Genomic DNA, 22,929 nt, shown 5'->3' on the forward strand with positions numbered 1-22,929 from the left:
ACTGAGTACAGGCAAACTTTTTAATACCAGTTTAATTAACTATTTTATTATTATTCAATGCTCATAACTAGGGTCCGGATTTTTATGCATTTACATATTTTTAATGAGTGTATGCAGTTCAACGGGAGTAAGAAATGTGAACGATTTGTGTAGCAGAGAATCTATAGAAAAAAGTTTATTTTGCATATAAATGCATATTTTAAGGTTTAGAGCATATTTGAAGAATTCGGCATAATAAAGCATATTTTGGTACATAATAGTTATTTTATTTATATTTCACTATAGAAACTAGATTTATGAGTTTATGAAGTATTGTGGGGAAATATTTAATTTGTATTAAAACCATATCTTGCTTATCGAAACATATCGATCGACAACAATGAAGACCAGTTATATATAAATTTCCTTCATACAATTATATTTTTAGCATGATTATTATTATTATTATCGTGATTTTAAGTCTTATATTGGATAAACACGCTGCATCGTGGCTCTTGTTGTTTTACATTTAGTTGGTATTTAATCGTCGTGCGTCGTGCTGTAGTCGCCAGTCGGTAATCGCCTATAAATATAATTTCGTAATCCGCATTCCGTATATAAACAAATTTCTTTAATAATTTTTTTTACACTCGTAAATTTTAAAATGCCGAAAAGTCGTAGTAATATTCAAATTTTAATAAAACAATGGATTGCATTGTATAATAAAACAGACCACACAATTTTTACTACGGACGGTTCTGTAGTGTTTTATCAATTGTGTGACAAAAAAATCGTTTGCACCAAAAAATTTCAAATACAACAACACGTTGATACTGCTTTGCATAAAAGTGCTTTAAATCGTAAAGCAAATGATAACAAAAAACAATTATTTGTATTGGACGCAAAACCTAAATCTGGTAACATTTTTAACGAGGATCTTTGTTCAGCTTTGATAGTCGCTAATATACCATGGAATAAACTTCAAATTCCCGAATTCAAGATTTTTTTGGAAAAGTACACAGGTAAGCATATTCCCGATGAAAGTACACTTAGAAAAAATTATCTTGGTCCATGTTACAATAATGTTATAAATGCAATCCGAGAAATTATTGGAAATTCAGATATTTGGATTGCTGTTGACGAAACAACTGATACAAACGGCCGTTATATAGCAAATTTATTAGTTGGCGTTTTAGAATGTGATACACCAAGTCAACCCTATCTATTAGCATGTAAAGAACTGCCAAAAACAAATCACTCTACTGTATCTCGTTTTATTAACGATAGTTTAAAAATATTATGGCCCGCTGGGGGAAATGACGAAAACCTAAGATTGTTTTTATCAGATGCAGCGCCATATATGGTTAAAACTGGATATGCATTAAAAGTGTTTTACCCAAATATCATCCATGTAACATGCGTAGCACATATGTTAAACAGAGTAGCAGAAAAGGTAAGAGAGTTATTCCCCGATGTAAATAAATTAATTAACAATGTAAAAAAATCTTTTTTTAAAGTCACCTTCTCGTATTCAACTATATAAAGAAATGCTACCTGGTTTACCATTGCCCCCGGAACCAGTTATTACAAGATGGGGGACATGGATAGAGGCAGTTATATTTAATGCAAATAACTATGAAGGTATTAAAAGTGTAATAGAAAAACTAGATAATGATTCTTCAGCAAGTGTAGATAATTGTAAAAAAATGTTCAATTTGACTACAGTGAAAAATGATTTAACATTTATAAAAATTAACTTTTCTGGACTTATTCGGGCAATCACAAACTTAGAAGATATTAAATTGACATTACTACAATCGTTAGAGATTACGAAAAATATAATTTCCGAACTATCAAATATACAAGGTGACAAAGGTTCTATCATAAAAAATAAAATATCTCAGTTATATCAAAAAAATAAAGGATTTCAAGTACTAGAACAAATCGGACTAGTTATATCAGGTAACAATGAAATACAGATTCCAGAAAATTTCAATCCTTGCTCTGTGGCAAATATGAAATATGCACCGTTGACGTCAGTAGATGTGGAAAGATCCTTCAGTCTATATAAACATATATTAAGTGATAGAAGAATAAATATGACACCTGAACATATGGAAGAGTATATTATTGTTAACTCTTTTTATAAAAAGTAAATATCGATTTATATCTATTAGGTAATTAAAATGTTTTTATTTGTTTAAATTGTTTTTTTATATATATAAATTGTCTTCATTGGTATAAAAGAATTAAATACATTTTTTTTATTATTATTTTTAACTAAAGTGCACTTTATTAATTTAATGTAATTTTTAAACATTTTTTGTCTTTAATTAATGTTGTAAGTTGATGTCGCAGTGCCGGTAATAAAAAAATTAAGTTTGATTATGTTGTATTAATTATTATTTATTAATATATAAAGAAAAAATTAAAAAAAAAAATTATAAATGCATATATTTTGGGTAAGAGCATATTTTTGCATATTTTTTAAAAAAAATAAGAGCATATCTAGTGCATATTTAAAGGTTTTTTGATGCATAAATGCATACTATTTTAAGGTTTTTAAGTGCATACAAATCCGGACCCTACTCATAACATTTTCCATTTTTATAACTATTAAGTAATAACAATGTATTATAATTTTATACAACGATATAGGTACTTATTAAAACATTTAAGTTAATTGTTAATAAACTTGATTTAATTTAATAGACAAAGATGAAATATATATTTTATAAAATCTTTAGAGTAGTCAATAGTTATTAGATAATATGTTAACTATTTTATGCTATAAACATATATTATTTTAACCTATTCCCATGATCATATCTATCAAGATCTGCATCTCCATAATAATATTTTTGCAATAAATAATTAATATCTTAAAGTTCAATTAAAATTTACCAAATATTTTTATTTAAAATATCGATGAAATTTTTATTTGTTTATAATTTATCTGGTTTTGTTCATGTTTATACGCATGAGCGCCAAGTCACATAAGTAGGTATGTTGTTGGCACTGTTTTTAAAATTTAAGTTCAAATCGGCAGGAGAATATAACACAAACAAATGCTGTTGTATTAATTAATCAAGATGAAACCACAGTTAGGTTACTAGTAAATGGACGCTATTATTTTGCGAAGAGCATTTGTAAAAAAAATAGCCGGTAATATTGATAGGAATTATCCGATTATGAACTATATTGGAGATCATGGACGCAACTAGAGCCCAAATATTGGGGGTGCTGAAATTGCTAAAAATAAAATAAAATAGTATTTAACTGTAATTACTGTAGATTAGATAGATCTGAAAAAAAAAACAGGAGTGCTACATTTGAACTCAGAGGTGCTAAAAACCCTATAGTGTCTCCCTAGTTGCGCTTATGTTGGGGATATGGTTCTTTATTAAAAAATTTTTAGTGTTCTATATTTATTCTAATCGTGTGTTGTTCATAAAATATCGTTGTTACGTTTGCGGTTTCAATAAATGAATGCGTATGTTTCTTGTTTAATTCATTCTGAATTTTAATCACTTAGCCGTTTTAAATAAATATATATACTTTCTAATGAAATACTTGCTATTGCTATTTTAGCTACAACATGATTGCTGTGTAATAAATCTGCAAGTGAACCAGGGTTTTTTTTTATTTTATGTGACTTCTTTCAGCGATCCAATGATTTATGAAACCCTTTAAAATAATTTTCCCGAAAAAATGTATTCAATCCATCCACAACCCTCTCCCCCTCACTGTGGATAATTTACATAACTAATTGACCACAAATAATATACACTATACATTGACACAGAATTACCTATGATTCCAGAGTGTCAGTGCGGTATTCGTGGTATACAACAACTACAAATCAATTTTAATCATAGATTAATTTACATAATAAAGTCTGTACCACAGACGTGTACTCACTTTACTCCATCAACTTTTTTGTCATTTTAAAACACATGATACATAATAATATTTCGGAATAGATTAAATCTTTACTGTGATAGAACGGTTTATATTTCCCATCGAATTTTAATTTGTTATACAACTGTTAACATTTATTTTGTATAGAGATATATTTTATTTGAAATATGTTAAAATCAATAATTTACCAGAAATCGGTAAAGATATAACCTCTTTTTTTTATTTACCGGTTATATATGTTAATGAGGTCAGCTCATATAATAGAAATTCAAAACCAACCGAATGTATAATTAATACAAGCGATACAGCTCTACACGATTTTTAATTGAAATGGAAATGTCTACGCGTATACCAATGGGCATAGTTGTCCCTAACTTAAAGTCAATCATAGACGGAACCAGAATTTTATATTTGAATGTGCCCTGTCATTTTTTGAAGTTATTTTATTTAAATATAAAGGGAAGGTTATAAACAAGTTCAAATTATTATTGAACACAAAGTTAACGATAATAATCTAATTTTACCTAGTGTCTGTGAGTTGCTTGATTCACGTTGAATGAAATCAAAAATATAAAAATTATTATTTTGTCAGCGCTGTCTTTGTTTTTGAGAAAAGGTAATTTTTTAGCTAACAATAGTTAACTACCACCACTATTAAACTACTATTAGAGCGAGATTTTCATGTCGACAACAATAACATTGAATAATTAACAATAATAATAAAGAAGTACTTATAGACCGTGTAATGATTTAAATTCTAAAAATAAAGGCTACGTTAATAATGTAAAATAACGATTGGTAAAAAATACTTGTAATTATTATTTCAGACTTATTCTGAACACTTGCAGTATTACTTACAAAAAACTAAAATTTAATTAATGTGTATGTATATTCTTAATAGTTATTATTCAATTTTTTTATTCACATCATTCACATTAGGGTGTGCCAAGGTACACCCGGCACAACCCGTAGATTTGCCTATGAAGCCAATCACTTCTCTTCACAGTTGGCATTTAAATGTTTTGAAATTCAACAACAGAAAAAATCCAATAATAAATTGGTAAAAATTACCTCATTTTTATTATTATATACATAATTTAAGACTAATAAAAAAACATGTAGATACAATTTTAGAATTAACATACATTTACATTTGTAATACATTCCTGAAATTTTTAATATCTTATGTCTGTTAAAAATTTTTAATACATTATAATATTATAATATTACAATATTATCGTGATTCACGAAGTTGCATGTCATCTGCACCCATGTATTTGTGTTCGCTTTGGATGAATAAGTTGTTTATACAACTTCCAGGAAAATGTATATTTGTAATACGTTTAATACCCACTTTTAAATTAAAATAATTATTGTTCTTGTATTAAAATTATTAATTAGGCATTAATTGGTAAGATTATTATTATTAATAACATCTGATCAATTACTATTAACCCTGTATCAATTTTAATACCTAATTAATAATTTTAATACAAGAATGATTTCAATTTAAAAGTGGTTATTAAACGTACTACATTTAGTCATTTTCCCGGAAATTGTCTAAATAACTTATCGCACTATCACAGATATATCCAATATATTTATTAATTCGCATGATTCGGCAAATGCATCACATAGCAATTATTGCAATTATTTGCTAAATCATTAAAATATTTTATTATTCTTGATGTTTTTATTTATTTTAAATTATAAACCAAGTTGATATTATTAAAATATTTCCATGCTAGGTTGAAGCCATTATTATTTTATATACGTGTATATATAATTTATTAACATAATTTAACTATAGGGTATATAATGTGTATACATTTTTCATGGGAGTGATTTAAAACAGATACAAGGGATGCCTGGAGAATATTGATGAATTAATGAGAAGAGGGATTTTAAATTGTTTACAAATTGCAACACATGTGGTATGCGTATAGACAAATGTGTTTTTCACGGAGGGATCAAAAAATCAAAATCTATACCCACAGCGGAAAGTGACGTTTCTCATAAGTATGTGTTATTGAATAATATCAATATTAATATTCATAATATCAAATAGGAAAATGTGCTCTTACCATGAGTTTTACTTTTGTAGTCAACTGTAACTATTGTGTCATCAAAAGAAGTTTTTCGCAGAAATTTAGAAAATTTAGTTTGAATTTTCGATTACGAAATATCATTATCTTTTACCAGGTATTTTAGAGTAGATTACATTTAACTTGAGCAACATCAGTTAAAATACAAGTCCGCTACTCTTAGACTAAAATTGTAAGGCCCAAATTACAACATTTTGGGGGTTGCCCGGGTACACCCGCCACCCCCGTGTGTACGCCTATGATTCTAACTATTCTGCGTGTTTACATAACTTTAAGAAGTATCATTGAAGACGTAAATGAATTTGTATACGAATGGCTAAATTAACTTATTAACAGTTATCTTGTAGAAATACTAGCTTAATTGTTATTAATAGGTAGTCGACAAAGGCAAGGCCGTATCTAGAAATTTTTTTTGGGAGGAGTAGTATAAAACATGTATATAGTAATTTTATTGAATTTAGATTTTAACTTTTGATATTTGGTTAAAAATAAGACAGAAAAAGATTTAATCTTTTTTTATTAAAATTAATATCATATTTTCATATTATGTTATGATATAAAATTAAAAGCAGACAATGATTAATTGGAGCTTAAGTCATTTTTGACTGAAAATATTTATGTTGGTATTAAAAATAAATAAATATTTTAAACGTTCGTAAAATATAGAAAAAATTTCGGGGAGAGGGTCCAGACACCCTGGACCCTCCCAGACACGGACTTGAACTATTATTACAATAGAACTATAAGAACTTACAATAATATATATTTTACTTTTTTAATCCCTATAAGGACACACCGGCGTATATATACGTAATAATGTATTATAAAAATTAAAAAGCAATTATACACCGTTTAAAGTATACATATACAGTGTATATTATATACTGTGCACACAATAACAAGTGTATGACGTAGGGATACCCTCCACAGGTAAAGTCTGAATGTGTGACGTAATTTATTGTTTTTATTTTATAATAATAATTACAGTCACGTATGTATTTGTTCTTTGTCGTTTCATAGATAATTTTATTTATACTTAAATAATTATTAAATTAATCATTTTTAGTATCTAGCTGTAGTATTCAATACGTTCTAAATACTTGTATAAGAAGTGTAAGAGAATGTATACCATGGTTTTGCCATAATGGGTTATTAATTTTAATTAATTAATATAACATTTATTTTGGATATAATTAATGGCGTAACCAGGATTTGTTTTCAGAGAGGTAGTGGTTATACATTTGAAAATAATTTAAATTTGGAAAGTTTTTGATGGGGAGTGGGGTGAGATAAGATTGAGTTAACTATATCTTTCGGGGAGAGGGGAGGTTATAATCACTCTTTAATTGCGTCACTGGATATAATAGTTCTTTAAATAATTTAAATTATTGTAGGCACATTCATCAATAGGAAAATTCATCTGTTATCCAGAATGATGCTTAGGAGATTTAATATTTTTTTTATAATTTGTAAAGAATTCTAAAAATTAAAATGTTTTTAAAGACTATTAAAAAATGACGAAAAATGTTAAAATTAAGGGTTAAATTTTATAAATCTTGATTCAATAAAAATTGATATGGATTATAAGTAGATTTTAGGCAATTTAAATATCATGATCTGTGTCGGCTCGAGGGGTGTACAGAAAGCGCAGTCGCATAAGGCTTCGCACTTTTGCAAAACTAATCCATGGATTAGTTTTAAGGCCTCACACTTCATTTTTGTAGTATACAACAGTCTAACTAAATAATATAAAACGTTGATATAATATATTTTTTGCGGCTCATATAAATTGTATAAATTATATAAATTGTCTTGAATGAATATTACATCCAGGAAATTTAATTTTTTTTTTTTATTTGATCAGCGATTTTATTTTTGTAAGCACACGGTTGACTGACGACACCAATTTTATATATGTACCCGTTATCCGCGACCGGTTGACAACAATAAAATAGTTCATAACAATATTCATCTAAAATTCGATTTTCCTATAGTATTAATTATTAACGTTTTTCTGATGTAATAAAATATATATCTATAATATCACCAATCTGCTACTTTTTCATTTCGTTTACCTGTTAATGGTAGAGCGTGATTATTATTCTGTTATACATATGTGGAATATCTGACAATTATCGTTGCCGTATTTTTAATTGACGACTAAGAAACATTGGTGAATCTTATTTGATTATTATAAATAATATATGAATAATATTACTGTCATTAAATCATTTACTGTGATATAGTAGGTAGTGTTAAAATAAATAAAACATAAAATATAATAATAAATAAGGCCCGAATTTTTATGCAAGCACAAATTCTTCTACAATTCATGATTCAAAATGTGGGTGTTTTGTTATGTGATTATTTAATCACAAGACTACCAAACTACACGTGGATTTATATGTTTGAATATTAATTTCATTATTGCTTAGGCATATCAATATTAAGTTGAATCTGAATTCATGATCATGATCTTCGAAATATTATACTCACACACCGCTGTCTACCGAGGTTTTTAATTTTGTTTTATAATTTTACCTTGGTTCAAGTAAACATTCAAATTTAAATATTAAATAGTAAATATAATTTTGCCGTACAAGTAAAAATATACTATGAAAGAACTTTTCTGAAAATATATTTAAAATGTTATTAACTTGTTATTATTGATGCAAAATATCTTAACATTTTATGCATTATAATATTTTAAAATATAATCCCACAGTATTTAATTAAGTATTTAAATGAGAAAAATATATGTACAATTTTTTTTTTTTAATTATAAATGTATTATTATACTTTATGTTCGTTTATATGAAGTGCAAAATGAAACAATGAATATACCTAAGTATAGTATAGGAAGTAAATTATTAGATGTGAATAGTTGAATACCAAAAACTAACATGTTGATGGAAAATAAAAAGATAACTGATAAGTTATAAAAAAAAAGAAATCAATTTTTATTTAAAAAAAATATAAGTTGGCTGCCAACCAACATGTTGCTTATATTGGTACAGTATGCTTATCAAACCCAACATTTATTTTACAAGCGAATTTAATAATAGATATAAAAAATGATATATATTATCTTTATAAATTATAAAACATTAAAATTATAGTATAATATCAAATATTATATAGAATAAAACAAAAGACAATGGCTTAAAATAATTCGTAAATCACACAAAGTATGAATGTACATTGACTAAGTATTATATTTAATGAGTATTTTAGTATTTTAATTTGTGATAGCTATAAATGTCTTTTATATTCGTAAACAATAATTAATTAATAATTTCTATAAATGCAGATTCTTAATTTAAATAAATGGATCTGATAATGAATACCAAAAAAATTAAATTAATTAATACTTTAAAGAATAAAAATACATTATATTACTCCTTCATATGAATTATTATTGGAAGTTAATATTATTTAATTCTATGTACTATTTAAATACTATTATTAATAATATTTATTATATAAGATTATGCATTATGAACTTATAACATTGATTTTGATATATTAATATAGGCTCTACAGTAAAATAATATAATACGAGGTCTGTTCAAAAAGTTCCCGAACTATCGTTTCTAAAAATAGAAAAATTACATTATTGTAAATGTTATTATATCAAAATAAAATACAGATAAGCAGCTATCTTTTCCATTAAATCTCAAATGTTTATTGCTATCGAATCATTAACTGTGCGCGTTCAAAGTAGACGAGTCGTGTGTATTGTGCGATTTTTAAGATGAGTAATTTTCACGAACAACGTATTAGTATTAAATTTTGTGTTAAACTTTGTAAATCTTTTACTGAGACTCACAAAATGTTGCAAAATGCTTATGGTGATCAGTGTTTAGGACGTACACAGTGTTACGACTGGTTTAAACGCTTTAAAGACGGTCGGGAATCAGTTGATGACGACCCACGTTCAGGACGTCCGTCGACATCGACAGACGATGCTCATGTGACAAAAGTCAATGAAATTGTGCGGTCTAATAGACGTTTAACTATTCGAGAAATCGCGGAAGATTATAACATATCGGTTGGTTCATGTCATGAAATCCTGGTCGAAAAACTTGGAATGCACCGCGTTGCAGCAAAATTTGTCCCTCGGTTGATGTCGCAAGATCAAAAAGACAACCGCGTAACAATCTGTCAAGAATTGTTAGATCGCGCTAACGATGATGACATGTTCATGAAGCAAATTATAACGGGTGATGAGACATGGGTCTATGGCTATGATGTTGAGACAAAAGTCCAATCATCACAGTGGGTTGGTAAATTTTCTCCAAGACCAAAAAAAGCTCGTCAGGTCAGATCAAACGTCAAAGTTATGCTAACAGTTTTTTTCGACAATCTGGGAGTTATTCATCACGAATTTCTACCTGCAGGACAAACTGTTAACCGATGGTACTATCTAGAAGTATTAAAACGTCTTCGAGAAAAAGTGCGGAGGAAAAGGCCTGAAGTGTGGAAAAAAAACTCATGGTTTCTTCATCACGACAATGCTCCGGCGCACACTTCCCTGTTAATTCGTGATTTTTGCGTGAAAAATCACATGACCGTACTTCCTCATCCACCATATTCTCCCGATTTGGCACCAGCAGACTTTTTTTTATTTCCAAAATTAAAATATCCGTTAAAAGGACAAAGATTTTCTACGATAGACGAAATAAAAGAAAATTCGCTAACGGAGTTACGAGCAATTCCAGAAACCGCTTTCCAGGATTGCTTTCAACAATGGAAACGTCGTTGGCAAAAGTGTATTAACCAAGAGGGAGAATACTTCGAGGGTGATAAGTCTCAATAGCTTGTAAGTAAGCACCATAAATAAAAAATTGAAAAATTCGGGAACTTTTTGAACAGACCTCGTATATGAGTATCTGATACACTACTATGCAACGCAATCATATAATACGCTTACACACACGACAAACACAAGACAGACATAATATCCTACCTTATATTATCAAATTAAAACATTCAATTTTAAAGAAAATTACATATTTTTAGACCTACTATCACAATACTTGACGGTTTGTAACCTGAGTTAATATGGTATTTAATTAGTATATTAAACAATAAGAATCCGAACCAAACATGATGTACGAAAAATATCATAAAATAATTTGTTGAATGTGAATTTCTTTCTCTTATCTCATAATCAAAATCATTAGTGAAAAAGGAATTAGTGAAATTAATGATACTATTAAATTTTAATGAAATTACTTAAATTACTTACACCATTTGTTGAAGTAATTACAGTGACTTTTTTGATTTGTAAACAATAATTACTCATTACATTGGTTATCTATATTTGAAGTGTACAATTTGACCGTGGACCTAAAAATTATCTAATAGAGAGAATTGAAAATAAAAACTTACGAATCATAATATTGTTTAATCCATAGATGTAAAATAACATTATATTATAATGGACGCATTTTTGGAGAAAATGTTTTAAAAATTATTTAATGTGAACGGTTGGCCCATTGCTAGAGCGACACAATGGCATTTTCTAGTTTCTGTTGGGTACCATTGTTTGGGATTTGAGACCTTGGGGTAGGTAGTGGGAAGAATTCGAAAAATTTCATTCTACTGGCTATACAGATGGTGGGTGTGGATATGATTTTGTGAATAGCTTGAAAAACGCATGTGAACTTGATTGTGTTATGGATAGTGTAGGTACGCGTTTCGTTAAGCTTTGGGGAAGTTGGAATCGGTGATGCGAAGTACGTTTACTAAGTTTTAACAACAAAGTTATTAAACACCTCACGCGTTTTAATATTTTAATATTCAATCGCCGAAGTCACACCAATAATAGTTTATCAATAAAATAATTGCTTTCCATAAACGTCGAGCATATGAACACGGATAGACTAGTATGAGTAATAATGATACGTAACTTCGTAGAGTATTATCAGCGCGGAGTAGCACTGGTACAACAGTGGTTTGCACATACAGAGCACTTATTGTAATATATAGGGAAATATGAGTAATACGCATAGGTGGATATCAGGTGGGCTTGGGGGGCTTAGACCCCCAAATATTTTAATAGCCCCCCAAAATCGAAACTTTATTAGAAATTTTATTTGTTGTTTTTATAATTTATTTATAATTATCTGTTCATTTTTTTTTTTTTTTAAATCGTAAAATAAGAAATAATAAAAAACTATTTACAATAGCATTAACAATGCCAATTACATAGTTTGGCTACTTGCGAAAGAAGTTTCAGTGCAATGAAAAAAATAAGAACTTGGCTAAGAACATTGTTGGTTTAAGATAGGTTCAGCAATCTTTCAATACTTTATATTAAAAAAGTTTTATCGAAAAATATAAAAAGCGATGATATTTTGAGTATCTTTGCTAATACAAATAGTTATTTGTCATTAAAATTAAATATTAATTATTTTTAAATATACGTTATTTAGTGTTTTTTTAATACAATTTAAACATATCTATATTTTTAATGGTAATAAGTTTTACTTGTGTATGGGAAGGGAGTGTGGGGGCGAAGCCCCTGCGGGTTATTTTACATTGAATAATTATAGCCCCCCCCCTAAAATTCAACCAAATGTCCGCCTATGGTAATACGATTCTTATTGCACGTAAAACGGCAAAATTTGTGCCACACAATTCAATAATACCATTGAACCATTGGTATTATACTATTAATACTGTCAAGAGCTTATAGGTATTGGTGGTCGACTAAGATATTAGCAACGCTAATGTTGAGGATTTATTTACTTCTAGATTTATAGCTAAAATCTATTTTTAGAATGGCGTTCTTTGCTCCACGAGCGATGTTGCAAACGCAACACGCGAACATGATTCGTAGAACGTTTCAATATGTACATGGCTAGTGTTCAAACGATCACGCTGTATGCGTGTTATGTGTACGGACGCAATATTGCAGCAATGAAAATCTGTATATGTAATACGTTTTTAATGTGAAAAGCTGATGCCGTTTTGTCGAGGGGACACGACGGTATGATAATACGACACCGTGATAATGAGTGTACGATATTTATTTAATTTTTCCTCGCCGAATCGGCCGTTGTCGGATAGGCGAACGCAGCAGCTCAAAGGGCAGAATCACCGTTGGTTTCGTCGTTGTAACGCAGTATGTAGTTGCAAACGGTCAACAGAAGAAATAATAATAATAATAATAATAATATTAATATAATAAAAGAACGATGACGCGCGGAGGGGTAATAAACAACGACCGACCGAACGTCACCGGTGTCGCCGCCGCACTTCTTTTGTACGGTCGGGGAAATGCGTGGACACAACCTTGGCGCCACTGTAGTGACTCGCACTCACTTACACACACATGATAAAACTGGGCGTTTGTGTGCGTAAACGTGAATGCGATTGTTGTTCGAGTGTGCGTAATCATCGTTTCGTTTCATTGTGCTGCTGTAAGTCGTGTATGTATATTTTTAAATAAGAGGACAGAGTGAAAAAAAATAAATATATTCTTTAAACACTCATACGCGCACATCTGACTACTGATATTAGCAACCATTTTTATTGGCAGGCAATCCGCGGTTTCGGTGTTTCTGTTTTTTTCGATTTCTTTTCCCCTCGTTATTTTCATTCGGTGTTTATTTTTCTTTTAATTTTTCCTCTTCACGCTGTTTTCAGCGTGTCGTATCGCCGCCGAACAAAACGATCGTTCGACGTGAAAATACCCAGTCCCAGCAGCAGCAACAGCAACATGTCGAACATCGTCGACGGTCGCCGCCATTCATAGCGATCCGTATGCCCAGTTATCGTCGTTTGGCCTTACTACGATGCGCGAGTTCAAAGTGGTCGTGTTGGGTTCGGGTGGCGTGGGCAAGAGTGCCCTGACCGTTCAATTTGTGTCCGGCCGGTTCATGGAGAAGTATGACCCAACCATTGAGGACTTTTACAGGAAGGAGATTGAAGTTGACAGTTCTCCATGTGTGTTGGAAATACTTGACACGGCCGGTACTGAACAATTTGCTAGCATGCGTGATTTGTACATAAAAAATGGACAGGGTTTCGTCGTCGTGTATAGCCTGACCAACCACCAGACGTTCCAGGATATCAAACCCATGAAGGAGCTCATTACTAGGGTTAAAGGGTCTGAGCGAGTACCTATATTATTGGTGGCCAACAAAATTGATCTTGAACACCAGCGTGAGGTACCCACGATTGAGGGTAACACACTGGCTCAGATCTGGGGCTGTCCATTTGTTGAAGCTAGTGCTAAGAATCGTACCAATGTTAATGAAGTGTTTGCAGAAATTGTGCGTGAAATGAATGTCAGCAATGACAAAGAGAAAAAAAGTTATTGTTGCTGTACAGTTCTTTAAGCCATATATACTAGAATTTTGTTTTTGTGTGCATCAATGTCAAATAAGGCTGGTGATTTCAATTTATCAGGTAAGCAATTCATTAGCATAATTTATATAATTTAAATATTATAGATGTAAGTTTAAATCTAAATATTTTTAAAGTTTTTAGTATGAAATATTTTACTATTAAATTATATCCTTTACTATAGTACATATTTTGTAAAGGTTTTTATAAATTAATTCAATACTGATATGTGTAGTATAGTAAAAACTATCTACTTTTTGTTCATTGAGGGTGACAAAGTTTCTAAAAAAAGAATTAATATCAGTATGAGATCTGTTGGAGTTTGATTGATCCGATATTTTAAATTATATTAAATTTTTATTTCAAACAAATAATACTATATTCATACATTTTTATATCATTGAAATCACTTTTATGGAAGTTAGAATATAAATCTAAAAATGTGGCCTGGCTGATATAACCTAAATCTGAATTCAATTGTGTTTACTAAGTTCTTATCGCTTCACTATATCAACCGTAGTGATGGATAAAAAGTAGTTAGTTTTATAATGTTGCACGTGTGATAAACAAAAAAAATTATATAGATACTTATTATTTAAAATTAATATAATATTTAAGAAAAACAATATTTATCATAGTTTATAAATGTATATAATATGTGTAATATTTTTGGTGTGCAACTGTTCTTAATAAATATCTTATTTATTTATTATTATACATATATGAATATATGCAATGAAATGCATGATTCATTTTAAATAAATATGAATGATTTAAGATTTTGTCAGTAATTATACTTGTATTTATTTTTTTTCCTTAAAATTAAAATATATTAAAAAAAAATAATAAATTATTTAAATGTTCTTAATAAAATAAATAACCTTTTCATATTTGATCTAAAATGTAGATTCTTATTTACAATTTATTTGATTAATATAATATATAAAAATAAAAATAAAATTATGTTCTCTGGCAGTTAAAGGTACTTCAAAATTACATCTTTTGATACTTAATATTTAATGGTTTACATAAAAGTTGAATCACATTTAGGATTTAAAGTAATTTAATTTTTTTTTTATTTATTTTGTTTTTAGCAATTGTAGAAAATAATAGTGTAGTCGGTGTTATATATATTTTTTAATAATATTTATCTAAACATATAAAGTTTAAATACTAAACATTTATAGAATAAACACTTTTTAAAAGTAAACTGTTAAAATTAGTAAATGGTTAGACATGTAGTACCCATTTATTTATTATCAAGTTTTTATATTAACACAAATAAAGTTATTTATTTTGTATTTATTATAGTAGCATTGTTTATATAAAATTTTAAAAGTAAACGTAAAAACATTTTTAACTCAATATTGTTTAATTAATATTTAATATTGATATTATGCATTCATAAACATTTATTTTGTTATAATCTATATTTCTTACAAATAAGAACAACATATACATAGTATTTATTATACTCAAACTAATACTAAATGAATACTTAAGAACTATAGAAAGTGTAGTAGATATTATTAATATGAAATATGTAAAAAATTTGATATTTTAAATATTTAAATATTATTATAAACACAAATCAAGCCATCAATTGTTTATCATTTATTAATTTAGTCATATCAAATTCTGAAATAAAAATTTTTAATAGAATTCATGTACAGTCTTCAAGTATTCAAACAATTTTTAATTTAAACATAATTGTCATTACATTTACATTTATGTAATAGTTATAAACTAGATACTAGTTAACTCATTGAAACCCTTATATTTTGTGTAACTGGCTTCTTCATATAAACTGGAATTGTATTAAATTCTTCTATTTGTACACTGAATAATAATATGACGCAGGTTTATTAATATTAGCTATATATTTACACAATCACACTTCATAAAATCTAATATTTTAAGCAGTTATAATCGTCCTAAACGTCAAATGATGAACCATTTTCAATGTCCATTAGTAAACGTTCATAATATTCTTAATTACGTTGTCTATACTGTATGCATTATAGCTGTACATGTTTATGATGATCTGATACCCAGGCAATTTAATAATATTGCACCATGCCCATGTTAATTTCCGAAGTTGTGATAATAATAGCAATACTATATAATAATTACCGACTTAATTGTCAACGATAGTAGTAGAAGAATGTCTACACAAAATATATGTATGTAATGTATGTATTAAAATACATGTTACAATCAAATTTTCTAGGGCACTCCCATTTTCTTTTATTCGAGTTATAAATCGTTAAGAAACCAAAATAATGACCATACCTTTGTATCATGTTAGGTATAACAACCTTATTGATGAAAATGTCCGTTTTTCTATTGAAATAGTTTTAAGGATTGGCCAATTGTTAGGTTTTAAGGGTAAACAGAGGTTAGACAGAATACAATTGGATTTTGTCCATTTGCTTAGATATCGTTTGTCGTATGTTCTAGATGGTATGTTATGAGATCTCAAAAACCTGTGATATTTTTATTTAGACAGAGGGTCTTTATATCTAATTTTTGTTTATATTAAATATAATATTAATTTATTATTATGGATGTTTTCGTTGGTACAAAAACAAAATGTGTTCTGTAAAACGATTACATTTACAACGATTAGTTTGTCCTTATCTTCACAATACGTCTAATACATATATACCAATTCTACTTATTATACGTGACGATAATAATATAATTGATAGCCACAAGTCATGATATAAATATTAATAACATTTGTAATACGACTGTTGTGCGTTATTTTTGTCATTTTTGTTTAATCAATTATTATTAAAAAAGCAACAGTATCTTCTGTAAAAAATTTTTGATATGGTGCTTATGTTTTTTTTACCAGGTCAGCTGGTCAGAGGTAATAAATTCGTTTAGTTGATGTGTTGTTAGGTAATTATGTAAGCCTTTCTCTGTGTCGCGTTCAACTATTATGTAGTATGTTTTCACTCGAAAAACACGTTTACTACACGTGTGGGAGTATTTCGATTATTCATGAGATCTGTATAAGTTTCGTCGACAAGGGTATAGAAATGTTTGGGTTAAAATTATCCCTATACTTCTGTGACTGATTTTACTTATAAAAATTCTAATAATAACACGACTCCCGTTGAGCGTATATAGTGTATATATTGAGCGTAATAATAAAATCAATTTTGTCTTGTGAATGTATTTATATTTATACGTATTTCAAATGGCTACATCTCGTTTGCGTAAAAAGACATAAATCGTTTGCATCATAGGCAATATACATAATTTGAATTTTGTCTATGGTTTGCACACGCAGATTTTTGGTTGGTACTTGATACCACTATGACTCGGTACCATATACATTACTTAGGCATATATTACAAATGCCTATAATATAATACCAAATTTTAATGAAGTATCGCCGTAATTATTATTATTAAATAATAATAAATTAAATTAAATTAAATAAATTTATATGGCGAAATTAATTTTAAATAATTTTTTTTTAAGTTCATCGATTTTATTTTATATTAATTCTATATATCATGTGAGTATTTTTCCTTATATACAGTTAAATTTCTTTTATAATTCATTGCATTGTTTTTATTGACCAATAATAAATTTAAATATATATAATAACAAAACATTTTTAAACGTGCGCAAACGAGTTGTTGCTATTTCAAATGTCTAGTCGTGCAAATTAAGGTTATGGTCGTTTAAATCAAATCATATGGGAGAGGATATCAAATGGCCATCGGTTAGTTAATTATCTGTTGATTCAATAGCTTATCAAAAAAATGATTTGATTGGATGGCCATTTATTTTGACTTAGAACCCTTTGGGCGTGTGTTCTGTTAATTTATAGTAGTCAAATGTATTGTTTCATGTAATTTATTGGTATACGTTTAGCGAACGAAATAATTGGTTTTGGATATTAGGGCTGTGACCGGAAGATTGCTCCGAAAACTGCACATTGTTGGCTTGTTAAAAAATAGAATTAGAATATCAAATTATTTATAATACATATTATAACCTTATGTATATACTTGTTTTTTAATATGTATACAGAGCGATTATATTTATGTAAATTAGTTTCTAATAAAAAATAGCCTTGAATTTTTTATCTTCTAAATAATGAAAATTTTATATTTTTTTGAAGTGTCAACATTATTGTTATATTTTTCTCTAATTTTCAAAATTTTAAATTAATTTTGACATCATATTGAATAGTTAAGTTTTGAACTAAATTCAGTTATTAATTTTCCGTTGTTAAAGTAGGGTTTTAAATAGGTGGTTATTTTTTGAGGAAGGGGATTAACCTTCTTTAAAATAATTTTATATATTTTATATACCGTTTATCTTAATTAGTGGTTATTACAATACGGTCTCTATGGGAATCGCTCCAACCGCCCTCCTTCCCTAATTTACCTGCATGTGTTTAAGTATTGACATATATTGACTGATTACCATTGAAAATTTAAATAATCACTCTGTATATAGTAATATATAACAGGACGGGCCTATATAAGGTGTGTGGTAATTCGTATCATAGGGGGAACCCATAAATAGAACACGACCACCGTTAAAGATTAAATTGGGCCCGTCCATCCGTTGTATAGTGCGAAACTCGATTCTCCGGCAATTGATACCGATTTTAAATGAAACAGCTTATGTACATTTTATTTTTATTTGCATAGGTTCAAAATAGTACAAATAATCAATGGATAATAAAATTGTTTTTATTTTAAACAAGTTTAAATAAAAACCGATTGAAAACTATGTCCATTATTATACTACATTTACTGCTACATATATGTTTCGCAGCGTTCAGGCGCAATTTAGAAAATTATAAGTTATGTTATTTATTCAACATTATTTTCAATTATGTGTCATATTTATGTTGTACTTAATTATGCGTGGGATGAAAATAAATCAAGTAGTACAGCTGTAAAGGTTATGTAAACATTAACTTATCAGCACACTATATTGCATTTAACAAATATTTTCCCAACAATTAATTGCAAAAAGAATACAAAAATTCTTTATTAGGTCATAATTTTTATAAAATATTTTGTTATAAGTGTTCTATAATTATTTGATAGATTTTTTTTATATCAAATGTTAACCTCTTATTTAAAATTATAGCTTTTAAGACACAAAAAACAAATGAATAATTTTAGGTATACATATGATTTTTATAGTTAAAAAATTTATTTTTGTTTTGTTTATTGATGACGGTTATTTATTTCATCATAGCATATAATAAAGTATACTTTAAAAGCCTATACCTTTTACTACTTCATCAATAGTATAATCAAATTTAATATATTAATAATTTTAGTTTTATATCTACTTTATTTAAGTTATTGGTTTTCTTACCTAATAAAGAATTTTTTAATAATTGCCTTATGAAATTATTTTTAAATTTTTTGTGACACACAATGACTCCAAAATTGTATGGTTCTCTGAGAAACTTATTGGTTTAGTTTACTATTTTTAGATCATTTTTTTTAAATAATTGTAATGAATGTATATTTTTATTTTCAGAAATTCGGCCAAATTCATATTCAATAGTTATGGTTCCAGGAACTGTTCTCACTAAAATTTACATATCCAGCTTTAAAAAGGGTACGTTTTATAAAGACTGTTGATGATATTGATAATAAACATGATACAAATTATTAACACGCAGATTTTTATTAATCTACCTATCATACATGGCACATTACTGAAAGTGCCATTAAATGTTATATAAAGATAGAATATGTTTCTTATTATTTATCTAGTGTTAAATATGTTTTCTGTAATGTGTAAATTTTTTTTTTTTTGTTTTTTCGAAATGCAGGTTTTATTGATACAAAATGTATAAGACAGGAATGAAATAACTATATAGCATGTATTTCTATGTAATATAAAAGGAAATAGATGGTGTAATAATAATAATGGCCTAATTAATGTATTGTTTTTAAAACTTATTATTTTGTAACACATATTTTTTATACTTTTTATACTTAAAGAAAAAAAGATATAAAAAAATATATTAGTCAATGGAACAATGTTAGTTTAAGAGAAAACGGATTTTTAAACGTATTCAGTCCGTGTAAATAATTTATGGATCTAGACATTTAATAATTTGTCTTGTTTTTATTATAATTATTTTATTTTATTTATTTATTTATTTTTTTTTTTTAGTACATTAACATATTTTTAATTGATCAAGTGGTTTTGCAGAAAGCATTATATACCGTTTTTTTAAAAACTTTTGTGATATTAATTTTATTTTGACGCCATTATTCCAGAACAAAATTGATATGTTATTATAAATATTTTGATTTGCTTCTTCAGTATATTAAGAAGCGATATCAAAGTGTTCCCGTGCGTCTGTCTTGCTTCACAATGAAATATACATTGTGTGAAGTCAAGTGCCAAAGATTAAGCCACATTTAATGTGTGATATTTTGATTTTTTAGTTGTTTCTCCCTTAGCTCTCTTTACTTTAAATGTTTAAATAGTATCTAATGTCTTCTGCAATCTTCACACTATTATAATATCTTAGACCATTTTTCTATAAAAATGTTAACACATTTATAAATTATTATTTAGTAATATTTTATTTTCTACTATGGTGCATACCTAATATTAATTTTTCCTGTATTTGTGAATAGCTTATGATTTTTTTTTATATATATACTTATACATACATATAAATATATATATATATATATATATATATATGTTTAACATATAAATCCATACATTTTTGTGGTATGACCATTTTTTGATTCTACCATATAATATATATACAAATATTTATAAATAATAAATTATTTATGTATATACGTATATGTTCATGTATATGATATGTACGAATAAAAAAATGTAAATCGATAAAAATAAAAACTATTTAAAATCTGAATGTGTATTTAATAAAAATATCTTCTAGTTCAAATTCTTTCTCATGTATGAACAATATTCTTAGTGAAAGTTACTATGGTTTATTTTTTTCTTCATATACATTTTTTGGAAGACCTAGGAGTTCTATATTCATCAAAGCAGAACGTAATATAAATGTCTTGATTTTATCACAATTCACATTGCAACTAATGTTTACGCTGTATTGTAATAAAATAATTTTAAACTCAAATTCTTATCATAGAAAATAATAACTGTTCAATTATTATCCAATTTTACTGCCAAATTTTCTAAATAATTTTTCAAAAACTGTTGTGCAAGTTATATTTTTCTTTGCATTTCAACAAAGATTTTAATTTACAATATATAACTAATATTGATTTTATTAATAGTTGAAAGTATACAGGTTCAATCAGCAATCATCACTTATTCATATATATTGACAAATAGTCTACTATTTATATATACTGTATATTATATCTATGGATATAAATGAGGAGTTGGTATGATAAGCACAGAGCGTGAGTAGATGAGTATTGCTCATTCGTTTCACTTCACTCACTCTGACGCAATTTACTATTCACGGCTTTATTATTATGATCACAAATACGAATCTTCAAACAATTATGAACCGATACCAAGTGTATAAAGAGTGCATGTCGGAAAGAATTTGCGTATTCACTATCGAGTATCGCCATTAAACCACAAAACAGATATTATGTGATGAAACCATGCTGGTTTGGTTTTTCTAGCATTGAGAAGAGTAAATATTTCCAGTCTTCATATGTAGCTCTTATGGTAGGAGTAATTTTTTTATGATATAATTTCTTCCCAGTCTAGGAAACAATCCTGTTATCTTTCTCATGGATAAATATATTATTACGTTGTATTAATACTGTACATTTTCAATGTCAACATATTTACGTGCCTGTATGGTTGCATAAGTCGTAGACGAATTGTTGCTTGGGAATAATCATTCAAGTTCGTTTTATAACAAAGTTAAATAAAATTTATTAAAATTGAAATCTGACAGTGGACATTGATTTATGTGGGGCACGGAAATTGATAAAATGTAAAATAAAAAAATAATACTAATAAAATACTAATATTGTTTATCGTTATCGTCTTGCAAAAAAATTATTTGTGAGTTAAAGTTTTCATGTAACATAAACTTAATCTAATATTGTTTTTGGTTTTCATGTAGTTTTGCGAAAAATATTTAGAAGGTAAATGTAACTTAAAAATACGAGTATACCAGATCTATATCCGATTAAATTTGTAGGATTTAATACTATGTAACTATCTAATACTTACCTCTAAAAGTGATAACATACAATTATTTTTGAACTATCAATAAGCAGTTATACTAAATTCAATGCTGTAAAGGTTTTTACTTTTAGCATTGATAATGATTTAAGTTCACAAAATTTTTTTGGATTAAAATTTTTAGTTTTGCTACTAAATGAGTAAGACGTTATGAAAATGAACGTTGAAGGGAAAAGAGGATGACCCTAAAAGAGATGATTAGATATGATTGAGAATGATTTGATGGATGTTGGTGTGTGCCTAGAGGATGTAGAAAATTGTGATGAGTGGAGGTTTCGGACAAAAGTGACGGACCCCAAATACTTAGGCGAAAGGCGAAGTAAAAGAAGATATAGTTTTGTTG

The 22,929-nt window shown here is 27.7% G+C and overlaps 1 protein-coding gene across 4 annotated transcripts; it reads left to right on the forward strand.

Annotated features, from left to right (window-relative positions):
* The first annotated feature begins 13,338 nt into the window (after nucleotides 1-13,338).
* LOC112690078 (ras-related protein Rap-2c) lies at nucleotides 13,339-20,303 on the forward strand. 4 transcript variants are annotated; one of them, XM_025563995.1, is made up of 3 exons: nucleotides 13,339-13,444; nucleotides 13,662-14,426; nucleotides 19,896-20,033. In XM_025563995.1, the coding sequence occupies exon 2, from the start codon at nucleotides 13,811-13,813 to the stop codon at nucleotides 14,354-14,356; it is 546 nt and encodes a 181-aa protein (XP_025419780.1). In that variant the 5' UTR covers nucleotides 13,339-13,444; nucleotides 13,662-13,810; the 3' UTR covers nucleotides 14,357-14,426; nucleotides 19,896-20,033. The 4 variants fall into 4 exon arrangements, with proteins under 4 accessions (XP_025419780.1, XP_025419781.1, XP_025419779.1 ...); XM_025563996.1 differs by having other exon boundaries at nucleotides 13,355-13,435; XM_025563994.1 differs by adding an exon at nucleotides 20,194-20,303 and having other exon boundaries at nucleotides 13,370-14,426; nucleotides 19,896-19,976.
* Nucleotides 20,304-22,929: the final 2,626 nt, after the last annotated feature.

The sequence above is a fragment of the Sipha flava genome, unplaced genomic scaffold, assembly GCF_003268045.1.
Source record: "Sipha flava isolate LNK unplaced genomic scaffold, YSA_version1 48_pilon_pilon, whole genome shotgun sequence".
NCBI classification, from domain to species: Eukaryota; Metazoa; Arthropoda; class Insecta; order Hemiptera; family Aphididae; genus Sipha; species Sipha flava.

Excerpts from the sequence above, each read along its gene's own strand:
- LOC112690078 (XM_025563995.1), top strand. The coding sequence starts at position 13,811 with ATGCGCGAGTTCAAAGTGGTCGTGTTGGGTTCGGGTGGCGTGGGCAAG.